Source organism: Eretmochelys imbricata, chromosome 13 (assembly GCF_965152235.1).
Source record: "Eretmochelys imbricata isolate rEreImb1 chromosome 13, rEreImb1.hap1, whole genome shotgun sequence".
Taxonomy (NCBI): Eukaryota; Metazoa; Chordata; order Testudines; family Cheloniidae; genus Eretmochelys; species Eretmochelys imbricata.
The window spans coordinates 12,959,560-12,977,239 of record NC_135584.1 but is presented as its reverse complement, the minus strand read 5'-3'; the positions used below and the strand labels follow the sequence as shown (position 1 = coordinate 12,977,239).

The 17,680-nt window shown below is 47.0% G+C and overlaps 1 protein-coding gene across 2 annotated transcripts; it reads left to right on the top strand.

Annotated features, from left to right (window-relative positions):
- Positions 1 to 3,277: 3,277 nt before the first annotated feature.
- On the top strand, positions 3,278 to 17,164 carry TFAP2C (transcription factor AP-2 gamma). Of its 2 annotated transcripts, none has more exons than XM_077832102.1 (7): positions 3,278 to 3,307; positions 10,214 to 10,690; positions 11,167 to 11,218; positions 12,962 to 13,184; positions 13,851 to 13,969; positions 15,563 to 15,704; positions 16,879 to 17,164. In XM_077832102.1, exons 1-7 carry the CDS (start codon positions 3,278 to 3,280, stop codon positions 17,162 to 17,164), a joined length of 1,329 nt encoding a protein of 442 aa, XP_077688228.1. The 2 variants fall into 2 exon arrangements, with proteins under 2 accessions (XP_077688228.1, XP_077688227.1); XM_077832101.1 differs by lacking the exon at positions 3,278 to 3,307 and adding an exon at positions 7,621 to 7,668.
- Positions 17,165 to 17,680: the final 516 nt, after the last annotated feature.

The window sequence follows — 17,680 nt, the reverse complement described above, 5'->3', positions numbered from 1 at the left end:
CTAAATACTGGAGTCCCCGAGTTCATATTTGTTGCTGTAGTACTTTCACGGTGGAATGTGGGTTTTAATGTGGAGCCTGCCTGCTGAGGTAAGGAGCTGAGCGGGGTTATGTTCACAGTCACCACACTCCTCAGAGCAACGTTCTGGCAAGCAGTGACCGAGGGAGTCAGTGGAATTCCAGGTGCAGAAGCTGAACTCGTGCGAGCTAGATATAGTGTGTTCATGCCCATCCTTTTGCTACACTGAATGGAATGGTCTAAGCCAGGGGGTCTCAACCTTTTCTTTTTCTGAGACACCCCCCCCCCCAACATGCTATAAAAACTCCACGGCCCACCTGTGCGAAAACAACTAGTTTTCTGCATATAAAAGCCAGGCCTGGCATTAGGGGGTAGCAAGTAGAGCAGTTATCTGGGGCCCCAGGCGCCCCACGAAAGCTAAGTTGCTCAGGCTTTGGTTTCAGTCCCGGGCCATGGGGCTTCGGCTTTCTGCCCTGGGCCCCAGCGAGTCTTGTGCTGGCCCTGCTTGGTGGACCCCCTGAAACCTGCTCACGGCCCCGCAAAGGCCTGGATCCTTAAGTAAGATCCACTGGGCTAAACGAATAGACAGTCTTATAATACAGTATTTAGCACTGAATGTTTAAAGCACTGGAGACAACTTGCACTCCCTGTGCGGCATCACTGGATTATTATTCCAGTTTAACAGATGGGGAAATTGAGATTCAGACAGGTGAAATGACTTGCTCAAAACCATCCAGTGCACCAGTGGCAGAGGCTGGGTGAGAATCCAGGTCTTTCTGACTCTAAGTCTGTGCTCTGGCCTCTAGACCACAATTACCTCCCTGAGAGAACAATTCTGAGGGAGAACAATTTGAGAAAACAATTCTGCAATAAATACCTCCTTACACAGTGCTTTCCTTGGTCACTTCTCTCCCAGGACATTTGCCATGGCACTGTGGGGAGGAAAGCCAAAAAGGGACTCCTCAGAGATCCTTCAAGCAGCTTGGCATTCCCTTGTCTCTAAGACATGCCTCAAGCCATCTCACACTGTCATGTCATATTTCAGAGTAACAGCCGTGTTAGTCTGTATTCGCAAAAAGAAAAGGAGTACTTGTGGCACCTTAGAGACTATTATATCTAACCTGGAGAGGAAGATCCTGGTGTTAGGGTCTGTGGCTTTATTCTCTCTGTAAAGCCTTGTACGCACATATGGTGTTGTATATGCCCTTCAAATGATGACCAATGCCTAAAGTAGAATGCGTGCTTTAACACTGACATAGCTACACTGGATACAGGCAGCTGGAAGCATTGCTAAACAGCACTCATTAGGAAAGGTTAGCTAGTAAGTGTATACACTGTTGTATACTGTATAAGTGTATACACTGTTATTCCTTCCTTATAACTTGTGTGTCCCTGGTTTATATTTTGGTAGTTTGTTTTGAGCTTGAAAGAGTGCAAGAACTAACTTCTCATGACCTGGAAAATAGAAAGGAGTCTTGCCTTTTCAGGCTCCAAATCTGTTCCTCGTTGGCTTTTTCTTTTCTGTGCAGAAATGCGAACGGATGATGTAGCCAAATAGCTGTAATCAGAAGGCAGAGATGTTTACAGTCTCCGAATATAGTGTGGCACTCTGATCTATGTCAAATATTTGTGCAAATAACTAGCGATTGTGGTAGCTTGAATTAAAAAAAAACACCACCGCGTTTTGGCAGACCTGAACGACCTGGGCTGCTTGTTGCTGTTTGAATTTAGCCAAGGCTGTGAGCAGCAAGACAAAGGTGAAACTACTTCGTCGGGAAGATTTTGGGGAAACATCTTGAAAGGGAAAGGGAGAGTGCGCTACTTGCTCAAGATCAGACAGACCGAACTGGGAGGAGGACGTGATTCTAAGGGGATCATCTGGGTTTCTGAAGATCAGCATGAAATTAACGATCTTGAAAAACAACCGCCACATATACTAGAAAAGATCGGGTCTCGGGTAAACTGGGACTAGTGCATCTAATTCTAATGCACGTGTACAAGGCAGGGTGGGCACTTTAGTGGGGTTCGCTGGAAAAGCTTTGAAATAAGAAAAGAAGGACGGAGATGGGGGCGGGGATCATTGATATATCAACGGCTGTACGATCCCTTAAAACATTGCACCAAGCAACCTCCTTTGAGATATTTGTCTTCCCTCATTCGCTAAGGGAAGAGAAATCCCCACCAACACCACCACCACCAACAGGAGAGAGAGGCTCTCCATTCGCGTCTGAACAAATAATTGTCCTCCTCGCTTCCTTTTGCAAACACCGGGGGGAATAGCTCGAAGTTTATTCCACCGGTCTCTCCTTTGTACTGGTTGAAGGGCGAGGGGAGGTAGGAGGTAACCCTCGGATTTTGGCAAAACCTCCCGAAAGCTTCCTCGCTACATTGCAGCTAGGGAGCGCCTCCAATCTCTGCAGTTAATTCGGCGTGGACAAGATGCTTCACATCTATGTGAAGGACATAAAACGCTTCTTCATTTCTGACCAGTGTACTCCACTGGAGAACGCGACCCAAGACGTCCGAAGAAGTGGGGTTTTCACCCAGGAAAGCTTATGCCCAAATATATCTGTTAGTCTTTAAGGTGCCAGGGGACTTCCCCCTTGTTTTGGGGGATACAGACTAACACGGTACCCCTCTGATACTCTACCCAAGACAGATTTGCAGTCCCCCCTCCCCCCCGCAGCCGTATGCCCCTAATAACTGGAATATAGGAAATCAAGAGGGGCCGGGGGAATCCTCTGCCTAGCTAAGGACAATGAGTTGTTCTGGGGAAAACACCAACAACCGCCCCAAAGCGCGTTGGCTGCACTGCGCCTGGTCACCGCTGGTTCCCAGGGCGTGGGTCTGACCGGGGGCGAGGGGGGCAGGCGAAGGCAGCCGCGCTGGGAGGGTGGAGGTGTTTGCCAGGTGCGTCTCGCACCAGCTCTGCGTGCTCCCACCAGCCGGGTGTCGGGACGCCCCAGGCCTCCACCGAGCAGCGGGCCCCCCCTGGGAAGACGCCTCCAGCCGCTCAGAAGGCAGGGCGCGGAGGGGCGGCCGCTGGAATGAGCTCGGACTGGCTGGGGGAGCGAGGAAGGGACCGGGGGTAAAAGGGCTGGAATGTGTTTCCTTAGGTGAAGCGCTGGGGCTGGGCGCGCACGCGCAGTAGCTCCGCCGCCGGGAGGCCAGGCCAGGTGTACCGCTGTGGCCCGGGCTTCGCTTAACGAGGCAGCCGCTGGGCTCCCGCTCCCCCCTTCGCAGCCCCCGCCGGGTGGCTAATGGCTCTGCTGGGGAGGCTCGACTGGCAAGTAGGTACCGTTCCGTTTGTCCCCCACGCCGGGCCCCGGGTGCGGATGGACCTTCCCCGCCCAGCTCCGCCCGGGGCAAACCCCTGGCTGGGGTCCGCCTGCCCACGCTGCGCCGCCGGGCTGCCTCGGGCAGGGCTTCCCCCTCTCTTCCCAGCCGCGGGGACGCGCCCTTTCCCGGCGAGCACATGGGACCCGAGTCCCGAGCCTGCCTGGCTGGAAGTGGGAGGCTGTGAAAAGCCAGGGGATGCCAGAAGCAACTAGTTACCTTTCCCCCCTGCCGGAGACCGGCTCGCCTGGGGGCGTGGGGAGGGATGAGCGGCGCCACGCTGACTTGATCCAGTTTGTGTTTCGAAGTGACACCGAAAGTCCCCAGTGGCCCGATCCTGAGCTGGGGGTCTAGAGAGACCTGCCTCGGAGCTACTACCCAAGCGAAAAGTCCAGACCTGTCGGGGTGATCTGTATTATTGCTAACACCGGGCTTTGATTGGTATGGGGCGAAGTTAATTAGAATCCCCGCTCTACGTTATAGAGGGGGAGGAAGGCGCTGAATAGAAAAGATGAAGGCATTAAATATTAGTATAAACAACAGGGCTTTGTCTCTCACCCAGCCTTCATACCTAGGTGAACATTACAGTCGCTAATTGGAAACTGCATCCCAGTTTAAAAAAAAAAAAAAAAAACACCACAGGGAAAGCTACCGTGTGCGCATCAGAAGTGCCAGAAACCCTGCACCGAGCAGCCCTCACTGCATTGGCATCAGTATGTCTGTCTGTATGCTAGGTAAAAACAAGGGAATGAAAGCGCCTAGCAGCGAGGAGCCGTGAGCGCACCTTTGGGGTCTACTGTTTGTTGGCCTTTCTCTTCTTCGGCCTCTTGTTCTTTCGTGGAACTGTTCGATCCACTCGCTAAAACTGATTGCTCTTGACATGATGAATGGAACTTTTTGTAAGTTTCCAGCTAAATGTTTGAAATTGTCCCGTAACAGCTCCCTGCGTTCCAGCGGTGACTATGTGTCATCTCCTACCTGCATGTCTTCAGCTAGACTAGTGGAGAATGGATCCCAACTTTTGGTTATAAAATAGTCGTCTTGTGTAGGAGGGGTACAGTATTTTTTGGATAGATCGACACCCAAATCAATTGCAGTTGAAAAGAAATATTATCAAGCTATCTGTGTTTAAAAAGTTACACGCCTTTATAACGATTGTAGGCTGTCATATTTCTAGGTGCCACATCTGAATTTTAAAACATGTATTTGTTCCCCTCCTGAACTGAACCGAAAAAGATCAGAACAGTCTACGTGTCCTTTACTTTTTATTTAAAGCATTCAATGATCCCTTTACAAGTACCCTAGTAGTAGTAATAATTTAGGCTTCCGATTTTTATTCGGAAGAAAGGGTGATGTTGTCAAGGTGTAACAAAAGGCCAGTTAAAGAAAATTAACAGCAAACCAAACTCTGGTCTCATTTAAACCCCCGTGAAATTGTGTTGAGAAAAATGCAAAGGCTACAAAGAAGCAGGTGACACAAAAGAAATGCATCGCGTGGACTGTTTTAAAACCATGTAAGTTGGTAGAGTGCGTGTCAGTTGGTTTTTGAAGCGAGATTTGTTTTCAGCGGAGAATCAAATTCAAAGAGCCTGGGATAAGATCCAGTCTCCTGAAGTGTTGGTTCTGGTTGAGAGATCGAGGCAGTTTTGGGGGCATTTGCAAGGTTGCGTTAAAGCCTTCCCTCCCGGGATATCACTCTCTGATTAGATTTACTTGTTACTTTTTGAAAGACATTTTTTCTTGTTCACTTGATTAACCGATATTTTCTTCGAATCCCCTTTTTAAAAAGGATCTGAAACGTGATATAATTTTTTGCGTCTTGGCTGCTAAGATAAAACTAAACTGTCTGGCCAGGACCTCCCCTGAACTTCAGAAAATCTCGAGTATTAAAGAGCTAGGACATCCCACCTTCCCATTCAGAGCTGCGCGCAGTGAACAAATATTTAATTTTTTTAGCATAAAGGAATCATTTACCATCAAAATTACCAGCCTCTCCAATACATAGACGATTGCATCGCCCTGAAGGGATCGGATGAATTGACTCCAAACCTAAATGCTTTGAATTTTTTTCTCTTTTTAGGATCCATCTTGTCCCTATAATACAAATGAGCTTTAAGCTCCCCTTGGCTTTTATTATTTAGATGCCTAGTCTTAATGACGCCAAGTGCTGCGCAAGCACACTCGTTATAATCGTCGCATGCTGCATTTCAAAGAAACTGCCCTGGAAAAAAACAGCGTCGTTTAAAATAAATAAATAAAGGGCCCCCCCAAGAATGGTAATGCAGGTTCCCTGCTGCTGCTGAATTCAAGCTGACGTGAATCAGCACCTGCGTGCCAGATAGACAGACAGATAATGCCTTCAACAGTTAGCTCGAGCATAATCAGCCTCTTCACCTTTATCTTCGGATTCTTCACTTGGTCAGTGTAAAAAAAAAAAAAAAAAGAAGAAGGAAAAAAAAAGCAGCTATTAACGCACCTGAATCTTAAAGCTGAGATCCTACTCCAGGCCCTTAACGACACCTACCAAACGAATCGCTCTCATGCGCCAGAGGTAGCAGAGAGGTCGTAGCGAGCATTGTTCGATGGGAATGTCTGGCTCTGCCACGAGAAACAAAAACATTTGCTTCTCTCATGCAAATGAGCAGCGATCCAAATGCACCTTAAGCACCAGCAGAAAGAGTTGCTTTAAAACAAATGCTCAGTTTGCCAGGCAAACATAACTGCATAGATCAGATCGGGTTGCAGATAGGCAGCCAGTTAGCAAGGCTGTGTTTAAACTTTTAGATTAAAACTGGGATTGTCTAAAAATCAACGAAGTGTGTCCCCCTTGTCACCTGGTCCCAAACTAGATTTTGCATAATTCAAAAGGACGGGACAGATTGGATTTTCATGGGGAAAGTCATTAACATTTCGAACCAGGGGCATAATTCACACGCCAGTTAGATTTGAAACGCTGAATGTGTCCTGCTTTCCCTAAAAGTTATTTAGCCAACTGCAATAATCGTGTAGGGTAATTAACTAAATTATACCCTAAACATTGGCAAGTTGTAATCAGTAATTCAAGCTCTTGACAATTATGCAAATTGATTTAATACTGGAGTTACTACTCTTGCTTTTGCAATAAAGCTTTTTGTTTGCTTTGCAAAATGATTCATCTAAAATTAGGACTTTTTGGTAAATGTTTGGGCTTGAAATCAAGTCACCACAAGATCTGGCTTGTCAAAATGTTTTTGTTTTTTACACCAAACCTTTGTTGTCTTGACGTACACTGGTACAACATCCAGCTCTGTTCTGTTCGGGCTACCAGTCCATCCTTTGCCCTTACGCAGAAGATAGTGCCTAACAGACAGGCATATTCTGGGGTGTGGGAGAATGAGGAGTTCGTATTGAGCATGGCAAAGGTGGTGCTTTTAATACAATTTATTAAATTTTACCTCTACTCCAGCCCGGGCCAACGCGAGCTTTGCGTGGCCGGCGGGAGAGGGTCCCTGTATGGGGCAATAAAGCAGTTTTAAGAGGGAAGATGGAACTGGAATGTTTGGAGCCATTTCTCCTCTTTATTATGGCGCTCATCAGTCTAGGCATTTAAAACCCCTTCCCACCACTCCAGCTCCCGCTCAGTTGCAGACGCTTTACAACAGACAGGTTGGTCGGCTCTGTTCTCGAGCCCCACGACTCTAGGCTTCCCAGTTCCATTGAGCGCATCTCATGGCTTTGGGGCTGTGTCCAGGACTTCCCCAGAGACACCTCGGCGTGTTCCTACTCAGGGGAAGCGGGGAGCCTCATGGATAAAAAAACAGCGTTACATCCGCGCCTGAAATCTAGCTGCAACGCGCCCTGGGCAGCTGCCCCAGCCAGGCGCGCGTGTGTGCGCCCTGGGCAGCCTGGAGCTTCCCCCAGCCATTCGTTTGCGCCCTGGAGAGGATCCAGTCTAGCCCAGAGCGCAGAGAAGGAGTGGCTCTGAGCTGCGGGCTGCCTCCTGAATGGCTGGCTCTGAGCCGCCCATAATGAATGCCCAGTCTCCCAATCCATCCCTGGGGAGGAGTTATGATAATACTATTGCCATTAAGGGCGTCTGGGCAGGGAAAAAAACCTCAGTGACTCTTCGAGGGAAGATTAGTCCCGAACCAATCTTCATGCCTGGCAACTAACAGAATCCACCCGGGGGAGCTGCTCTTCCCCAGCACCGACTTGGATATTTACTGCTTTTGGGGCTGGGGATCTTTTCTGATCTACTATATACATATATTTTTGGACACTGGACGCCATGTTGTGGAAACTAGCAGATAATGTCAAATATGAAGAGGACTGCGAGGTGAGAGCTAATAGCAGTAGGTGAGGGAGGAGGGAGAAGGGGCTTTGTGTGGGTGTCAGCATCTGTACATAAATAGGGGCCAATCTAGCAGTCTTTGCTTGGGCAAGAGATCCCCTGGCTTCCAACGGACATCAGGATTGGGCTCTTAGTCCGCTTCTGTCACAAACTCCCTATCAAATCGGAGGATTTTAAGATTTTTTGTTTCCTGTTAGATGGTGCGCCGCAGATTATATAATCTCCCTAAACGCTGATTCTCCTGCTGGGAATTGCCCAGATGAATAGGGAGTGGGGTTAATGGAAGCGATGTGCACCTTTAGGCTTTAAATCTGATCTCTTACCTTGTCCCCCCGCCCCGCGTTTCTTTCCTTGCAACATTGCCACCCCGTCTAGCTGGCTGCCAAACTTGTCAGGCTTCCTCATTGGCGTGTCTCTGGCTCTGAGCTATTGAAAGAGAGGGACAGCAAAACCCTACTAGTACAAACCAAAACCAATTTCTCTCCCCACCCCATCCCCAGGAGAAACTCCTTTAGATCCTGCCAGTCCGGGAGCGCCGCTTGGGAGCAGAGCAAATAACTTTGGGGGTGGGAGGGGGGAAGGAGTTCTGAGTTTTCTTCTTCCCTCAACCAAACGGATGTGTTTAATCCGCTCCAGATTGTGCCTGCTTCCCAGATAAATCCGTGCACTAGTCCCACGTTAAGCAAAGTTCGGCCATGTTTGTGTGTGCGTCTCGGAGCTGCAATGCGCCCCCAGACGGGGAAAGTTTGGTGTAAAAGCAGAGCGCACACAGGAGCAGGGGGCGGCGGGTGCCCCAGCCTGTTGGACTGGTTCAGGGGGACCCAGGGTTAGGACTGAACCGCGATGGGTAGCCAGGTGGGAGCTGCCGCCCGGGAGAGATCTAGGGAGGAGAGGTCCGGGCTGCGTGGCAGCCAGTGGGCGCCCTTGGCACGGAAACTATTTAGCTGCCAGCCTCAGCCGGGAGCGCAAAGGAGCCAGCGCCCGTCGCTGGCCCTTTACCCAGCGGTACAAGCGACTCCCACTTGCCCGCGGCCCGGTAGGGGGGAGATGATTGTCTCCCTCCTCTTCCCTGGGGCTCATCCCAGATCGGGGGCGGCGAGCATCTCACCGGGCTGGAGGAAGGGGTGCATGGGGGGGTGGGGGGGGGCTTCCTTTTCAATCCTGATTCGAGACCTGCCCGTTTCTCTCACGAGGGTCGAGCAGCCTTGCGAGGGATCCGCGGTAATTAGCAGATCAGCGCTCAGGTGCCTGCCCGCTTTGGCTTATTCCCACGTTTCCCTACCCAGCCCTCTTTCCTTGTGAAACTTCCCCCACCCACCTCCCGCTTTTTGATCTCTGAAAGCGGCAGCGTCTCCTCCTTTGCTCCATTGGTCATGGTCTGTATGTTTGGCTCCTACAGATTAGCTGCAGTCCCCACTTCACGCTCCATTGGGACCCCATTGAGACACCCATTCTCCTCTTATTAACCAGCCCTGTTATTTTAATGACCGTGAAGCCAGAAGCTGCTAAATCCCGGGATCAATTCAACTGAGACATTTTAAGCTTTGATTGCTGAGTTTTTAAATCCGAGAATTTCAGCTGAGGCGGCTGGAGTAGTAGGACTAGCCCTCTAAATGGCCAGACAGCTATTCGGACTCTGAGCTGAAACTCCCCCCCCCTCGTACCCCCCAGGTGCTCGGTGCGCCCCCAAAGCAGAGCAGACGTGAGCCGCGAGGTCTTTGGAGAGAAGGAAAATCAGCTAAGAGAGAGGTTCGAACTGGGCTCGCAGTCAGTTTAGCCGCTCTCCCCCGATTGCTGATGGGGTTCTTCAGCGCAGCCCCGTTTGCCCAAGGGTTTGTGTTTAAACTCGCCCACAACTGACCACTTACAGGGTATTTGAACACTCCCTCCCCCCCACCCCACACACACACTTTGAAGCCAGGGGCCTCAAATCAGGCTGGACAGGAGGCAAGGAAGGGAGCTTAGCCCCTCCCTCACTTTCTGAATTAGTTTCTCAACTTTAATTTAAAAACTTCTCTGCTACAGCAGCCAGAATTCCTCACTTTGTAACAGTCACTTTTTTACAGATTCCTTCCCCAGACTTGAGTCTGAATTTATTTTAGGAAGCGAATCTTCTAATCTTCTAATTCCCGGCTCCACATACTATCCCCACCCAGGCTGTGGGATGAGTTAACTAGATTCCTAGACGAACTGCTAAACGTTGAGCTTCTTCTCTTTCTTTGCTCCCGCTCCCCCAAGAGGGTGACTCCAGCCCCGAGATTCCCTCTACAAAGGCGCGCAGGGTGTGTGACCTGGCCGTGCGGAGTGGGGCAGGCAGCTGTGTGTGTGTGGGGGGGGTTTCCTGGCCTGGTTCCAGCCGCGGAGAGTTCCGCCGTTGACTCCCCGCGGGGCCAGAATTTCCTGCCTGTTCCCAAGTCAGGCGCTGGAAGGCAAGCGATGGGGAGCGGGGACCCCCTGGCTGTCAATGGGCAGGGGCTGAGGCTAACCTCCCCGCACTAATGGGCTTCTGTTCTGTCCCTTTGCTCTCCAGGACCGGCACGACGGGAGCAGCAATGGGAACCCCCGGCTCCCCCACCTCTCCGCCGTCAGCCAGCACTTGTACAGCCCGGGCCCCCAGCTCTCCCATTCCGGGACGTCCGACTTCCAGCCCCCCTACTTCCCACCCCCCTACCAGCCTCTGCCTTACTCCCAGGCCAGCGATCCCTACTCCCACCTCGGGGACCCCTTCTCCATTAACCCGCTCCACCAGCCTCCTCCCCCGCCGCCCAGCCAGCAGCAGGCCGCCTGGCCCAGCCGGCAAAGCCAGGATCCCTCCGGCCTGGTCCATCATGCCAGGCCTGGCCTTGTCCCTCATCTCTCGGCGCTGGAGAGCGGCTCGGCCGGGGGCCGGCGGGAAACCTACAGGCGCTCCGAGCTACTCCTGCCCCACGGGCACGGGCTGGACGCTTCCACGCTGGCCGAGAACCTGGGGCTGCACGAGATGGCTCACCAGATGGAGGAGGTGCCGGTAAGTCCCCTGGCAGGGCCTGCTCCGTCTGGGGTCCTGGCTACTCGCCCCGGCCTGCGGTGGCCGAGCCCAGTCAGCACTGAGCCTGATGCCGGCAGGGCTTGAGAGAAAGCAATTAACCAGGGTCTCCAACCCGGCGGATACATTCTAGAGTGGGTGTGAAGGACACGGGGGGATCTTAGCCCCATTTGGGGGTGGAGTGGGCTGGATGCGAGTAGAGAGGCCGGAAAGCATCAGCCCTGGAGCCCAGGTGCCCTGGTGTGTCTGAGGGGCTTTGTCGCTGCTGCTAAGGGGAATGGTCCCGCTTTGCGGTTTAGCTTCGATATCTTTCTTAACGCAGAGAAAACTAATTCCCCCCCCCCCCATCAGTCAAAAGCTGGAATCAGTGGGTGCAGGGGGTGGAGGGATCCGTATGGACTCCAGAGTCACTTTATCTAAAGGAACTGTATTCCCCCCCCCCCCCCTTCTCTCTCCAGAATGTGGAAGATCAACACTTATTAATGCATGACCAGACAGTCATTAGAAAAGGTCAGTAGATGGCATTCTGATTTACTTTTCCTTGTCCATAGACGAAGTTTGATTCGTAGATGATACGTATGGCAAGTTGATACTTTGTTCCATTGCTTTAAGAGGATCTGTCTAAAGGCAGGAAGCCCGACTTTTATTGCATGATGGCTTTAGCTATAGAGGAACGCGCTGTTTTTATCTACGGTGATATTTAATGGTGGGGATAGTTTGGAAACTGCGCTGCTTCCTTTGGCATGTTGAGTACAGGAAAGCCTCTCTTTGCAAACCTTCCATTGCGATGGGAAGCGAGTTACCCTAAGTATCAATGGCACCAGCAGACTGTCGCTGACACCTGAAACTCTTATTCTGGACCTTTGTGCTACTAGTAGCCGTAAGAGCAAAACGATGCCGTTGTTTTTATTGCTTTCCGTCTTAGCTAAAGAACAAATGCACTTATCCAGGAACGGGATTCAAATGCAGATCTGACATTTAATTTTCGACGCAAATTCCTTGTGTATACAATGACACGGGGGCCGGTTTTGCTAAGAATGTGAGGCGGGGTCCGTTTGCTGTTTCGGTAGTAGGACAGAAAGGAAGGGGCTTGGTTTAAAATCTAGCGAGGAATTAGTTAAACTAGCACAGAGCCATTTGCACTCCATGGTCCTATAAAGCGGTTAGACTTTATCTGGACTGGAATGGTTTGTAGCTGTTTAAACAAGCGTAAAGCGCGGATCGACTCTCAGCTTAGTTTACAGTCTTGTTTTCCTGTTTGCAGACGAACTTGCGCTTTGTAAATCAGGCAAGTTTTTTCTAGAGACTGAAGTGGGACTTCAGATATATATTTATTTGAGGGAAAGCAGAAGCGTTTGTCAGAAACGCTGCCGACTGCCGAATTAGCTCATGGGAGAACTATTCTGCTCTCAGAGACACCACTTCAGAATCTTCCTTGCTAGTGAACAAGACCAGCCCTTGCTGTTTAACCCTTTCTTGCATTAGTTGCCCATAGCAATGATTCCGTCTGGCTACATTTCGTTGGTAGATTAATATGATCGGTTTACAAATATGCTCGCACTGAGGTTTAATGTCCCTTTGCAAAGTCTGTTGCCCCATCTCATGGTAACGATAACCGAAAGCAAAACTGATGGTGTTAACTGTTTTCAGCTGTAGATATTGAAATATGTGGCAGGAATATACTGGAATTTAAGTCAAGGGAGAGAGGTAACTTCTCTGAACAGAGACTCCATATCTGGAGGCAGAAGATGAAATTCAGTGCTGCTTGGCACCCCCTAACTCCCATCATACCTATTTGGCCCTGGTCTAAGGAGGACGGGAGACCTCTCTGTGCCTTTAGTTTGAATGAGATTTTTGTCGATAGCCGAAGGATACTAGTTTCTGCTCTACCATTGTACATGCTTTACAGCCCTGATGCTCATTTTTATAAGCCTGAACTTGCTAACTTCCAGGATATTATGTCCCTGGTGCATGCTGAGTTTTGACTGCACATTTAAGGAAAATAAGTTATATTCTTAATTGAATGTAGCAACTCTTGAAATTTACTGTGACAACAAAACTAGCCACAGTCCATTATTAGTGGTACTGAGGCTAACTGTGGCATTGTTGGATCAGTTACTCAGGACAAGATCCAGTGGTGGATGTTTAAATGGAGCTAAACATTAGTTTTGTGTTAGACTTGTAATTTCCTCTCTCTCTCTCTCCTTTTTTTTTTTTTAATCAAATACCTGCTTTTCCACCTGGCTCCCACAGGTCCCATTTCATTAACAAAAAACAGCTCGCTGAGTCTCCCCTGCCAGAAGGATGGATTAATTGGAGTGGTGATAAACCCCAATGAAGTGTTTTGTTCTGTTCCGGGGAGACTTTCTCTGCTGAGTTCCACATCTAAATATAAAGTAACAGTAGCAGAGGTTCAGAGAAGGCTCTCGCCTCCAGAATGTCTAAATGCCTCCTTGCTAGGAGGAGTACTCAGAAGGTAGGTAGGCTACCCTTCTCCCTCCTATCCCCATGACTTTGGTAATCCTGTCTTTTGTTGTTCCTTTTTGCAAGCATTGTATAAAACTGAACTGAATAACTGGTGTCTAAAGCATTTTATAAAACTTAAAAAAAATAACACTGAATTCTAATAGGCTTTGGAAATAAAACTCTTTTGCACCTCTGGCGCTTCCCAAAGTGAAGTGCTATAACAGTTCTCACAACAAATTCTCATTCCCTGTTAAAATCTGATTCCATCGCTGGAACTGCACAAGGAGAATTTTCTTTTTTCAGTGACAAATCATCTCCCTGTGGAAGTGTCTTGGTTACTATCTTGTGGTCTTATAAGACATTTCCCCCGCTTCTTATTTTTGCAAACCGTTTAATTCATATTACGTCCCATTATTATAGCTATGTTTTTATTATGGTATAAACTTAAAGGCAAAACATATTTGATTTGGTTTCTGATGTGTGTTTACACTGAGGGGTTTGTGGCAGAGCCTTAAAAAAGTAGGTCATTGAAAAACAGAGAATCAGCTTTTTATTCCCCTCCCTCCAAAAGAACCTCATTAAATGTCAGTAACTCGATTTCCCATCTTTTAAAATAATAAGTATGTCCCCTTGAAGCTAAATTAGGTCACATCTCTCTCTCTCTGTCTACTTACAGAGCCAAATCTAAAAATGGTGGCAGATCATTAAGGGAGAAACTGGATAAAATTGGCTTGAATCTTCCAGCTGGTAGAAGGAAAGCTGCAAATGTGACATTATTGACATCTTTGGTGGAAGGTCAGTCCTGTGTGTGTGTGTGTGTGTGTGGAGGGGGTGTTTTTGATGGTTTTTAAAAATTAATAAAACGACTTTTCTGTATAAGGCTTATAAACTGTAATCCAAACACTGACAGGATGCTGATCAAGCCTAGAAAAAAGGATAGACAGACAGAGCTATTTTAAAAAACAAGTTACAGGCCATTAACAAACTCTGCTGCCTGTTAGCCCTCCCAATGCTACTATAAATGCAATTATGTTTTGGTTTATCTCCTCCTCAACTCTAGTTGTTCATGCCATCCTTCAGATCAAATAGGGATATCTGACTATATTCTATTATTCTGTTATTTTTCAACTTGATCATATCTGAACTGCGACTAGGGAGCTGAACCATTGCATTAACTTCAGTTTTCATTCACGGAAGCCATTCTGTGTAAACTAAGGAATTCTACATAGTTATTTCCATACTGTAGTGAAATTGACAGGTGTGAGAGCAACTCCTTTATACCAAGCAGTTCCAAAGTCCCCAGTGGGATCTAGCTTGTTTAGTCTCTGGCGTATGTAGAGAAGGGATATTTCGGGGGGAGGAGGCGGAAGCTTTTCCAATTTTGAGGTCTTATATGTTAGTGAGTTTGACTTCCTATGGGGAGGCTTAAAAGCAGTGGAGCAGCAGACTCCAGTAACTGGCCCTACCTCAATCACATCCTCAGAAGCTTTCCTAATAAACATGTATATAAAGTGAGATTTACAGCTTTTGACTTCCTGATAGGAAACTGGAGCTCATTTAATTTGCAACATGTTATGTGGTCCCTGTATTAATTTAGCTGGGCCTTTTAAAAACGCAGCTTCTTGTTATTGCTATAGTTAATGGAAATGGAAGCAGCAATTTAAGTGTGAACAATACTTTGAAAATATCACTGTCAGGTTTTTTTAATCTACATTATCTCAAAATATTGTTCTAACTTTTACTTTATTAGATCCTTATAGGAAGGTAGAATTGGAAGACCAACAAAAGAGAGAGAAAGCTTGTCTAATACATTGGTGTGTCTGTGTATTACACTCACGCTACAGCTAACCTATAGTTCACAGTAAAATTCAGGGTTTTTGTTTGAATAGATAGCTTTAATTAACTACTAAACAGTAGCCCGTCTGTATTATTGTATTAAAACTATCATCTGATAAGTTGCACAAGTGTGCAAAATCTATTTAACTTCAAAATTTTACCGACAAATGGAGATCAGTTGCCAGCTGTGTGATCATGATAAGAATATATGCCCTTTAATCATTTTAAGGTGAAATTCTATCTGTACCTATGCAACATAGCTAGATACAGAGACCCATATATTGTCCTCTGATACAAAGGGAACCAGAACAATTATTTTTTGTAGCACCTGTTATGCAGGTTTTTCTCAGTGTCTCTTCCTCAAATTCAGATGATCTATTAATTAGGAAATAACAAACAGTATGGGGAAGATCATACTAACAATGGCTGTTTCAAAAGTGGGGGGTATATTCTGAGAATTAGAGTTTTTGCCCATATTTCTCTTACCTTCTAACAGTGAAGGTCTAATTATAGGATCTAAAACATTCACCTTATCACATGTCCCCACCCCAGGTGAAGCTGTACATCTTGCTCGTGACTTTGGTTATGTATGTGAGACAGAGTTTCCTTCCAAAGCAGTGGCTGAATATTTAACCAGACCACACTTGGGTCGTAATGAGATGGCTAACAGGAAAAATATGCTTCTTGCTGCAAAGTAAGTATGGAGGTCTAAAGGGGGAAGAAAATGCTTTTTGGGTTACTGGAAGAATGTGCGATTCTGTAAAATACTATCTGATTTTTGCTTTTAATAAAAAACAACCCCTTCAACCCCCCCGCCCCCCAAAGGTCCATGTGAGTCGGTAATACCAAAGTCAGCATAAACCCTTATGGTATAGTCCTTTAGAATTTATTGGAGTTGAAACCTACATGGTCTATAGAAATGACACTAAACCTCTACAGACTAAAACAGAAGATCTTTTCTATAGAATTTTTACATCTGGCTAATTTTAATATTGTATAGCAGGGATCTAGGATCTAATGAAAACCCACTGGTGTCAAGAGAGAACCACATTGACTTCAGTGGGCTTTGGATTAGTCCCGTAATACCTCTTAAATACAGCACTCCATATCCGATAATGTAAGGACTACTCTTTTTGTACTCTGCAATTACAGGGGTTTTTTTTGTTTGTTTGTTTGTTTTTAAAGGGCATCACGTTGTATATCCTGCTGAATCAGTGAAGTTCACTCAGTGTACATGAAATGAGCAAAGCAACTTAAAAATACATCTGAAACTTAGGCCCCTGATCCCGCAAGCATTTATGCATGCGAGTAACTTTATGTGCTTGAGTCGGCCCATTGACCATTCGTGTGTATTGTTAAGTTGTATTGTTACGTGCATAAGTGTTTGCAGGATTGAGGGCCTACATTTCTGATGAAGAGGGTAAATTAAATGCCCCAGTTCAGCTGCTTTATCCATTGTAAATCACTTAAGTGCATCTGTGGAAGTTCTCACGGACACTATCCCTAAATTGATTTAAAAAAAAAATAAATAGAGCAATTGAAGCAGAACCAGCTAGACACCAAAGCAGAAAAGATTATCCTTTGGAAAGTGTGTGTACACGTGTATGTATATAAAGCTTGTCCAAAACTGACCCTAAAAAACAGGCTTTATTCTATAATTAGACTGGAGAATATCCTTGTAGTGATGTAGGTGTAATAGAGTGTAACTGAGTTCTGAAATCCCTTTGTGATTGCTACACAGTCTGAATCGCTGGTTATTTCAATTGAAAGGATTCTGTATCTTGCTGCTGCTTTTCTTAGTGCTAAATCCTCTCACAGAGTGCCTTGCACTTTCCAGCATAAAGTCTGAACCCTTTTGTGTCTTTCAGGCAGATATGTAAGGAATTCACAGACCTCCTCACTCAGGATAGAACTCCTCTTGGAAACACTAGACCTAGTCCAATCTTGGACCCTGGCATCCAGGGCTGTTTGACTCATTTTAGCCTGATCACACATGGCTTTGGGAGTGCTGCCATCTGTGCTGCCATGACCTCCGTCCAGAACTACCTAAATGAAGCATTAAAAATAGCAGACAAAACATATATGAACACTGGCGACCAAAGTCCTGCAGAAACCAACAAAAACATTGATAAAATGGATAAGCACAGGAAGTAAGATGAGGGAAACCAGACTTTCAAACTGTTCCTCCAAAACACAGACTGGGATCTTCTTGCCTACGGGGCATGTAGAAATTTGGTTACTTCTCCTTCTCCTTCCCTCAGCCACCCCCCCCCCATCCCTTTTTAAAACAACAAAACATCTTATTCAGGATCTTCACTCCCTCTGGATCTGTAAGACAAGTCTTTCTAAAGCTGCAGTTCCTCCCTTAACTGTGGAATCCGTTACCAGAAGATAAGTACTGGTGTGAGTGTATTAAAATCCTTTGCTGTTAAAGTGGTGCTATAAAGTCTTTGGTGGAAATATACTAAGAGAGACGTAGAGTTTTCAAACATCTAAGTATCTAGTGGTGACCAGCGACCGTGTATATTTTTTGAGATATGGATTTTGGATGGGATACTCTTCATTATCTGGAAAAACGTCAGGTTTTTAGTCTTTAAAGCCAACAATAACAATAACTATAATGCAGTATTAAACAATGGTATTTAGATTTATGTACATGGTGTATTTTAT

Coding starts and splice junctions, on each gene's coding strand:
- TFAP2C (XM_077832101.1), top strand. CDS start 7,621: ATGTTGTGGAAACTAGCAGATAATGTCAAATATGAAGAGGACTGCGAG. Junction 7,669..10,213: donor AATATGAAGAGGACTGCGAG/GTGAGAGCTAAT, acceptor TTTGCTCTCCAG/GACCGGCACGACGGGAGCAG. Junction 11,219..12,961: donor CCAGACAGTCATTAGAAAAG/GTCAGTAGATGG, acceptor TGGCTCCCACAG/GTCCCATTTCATTAACAAAA.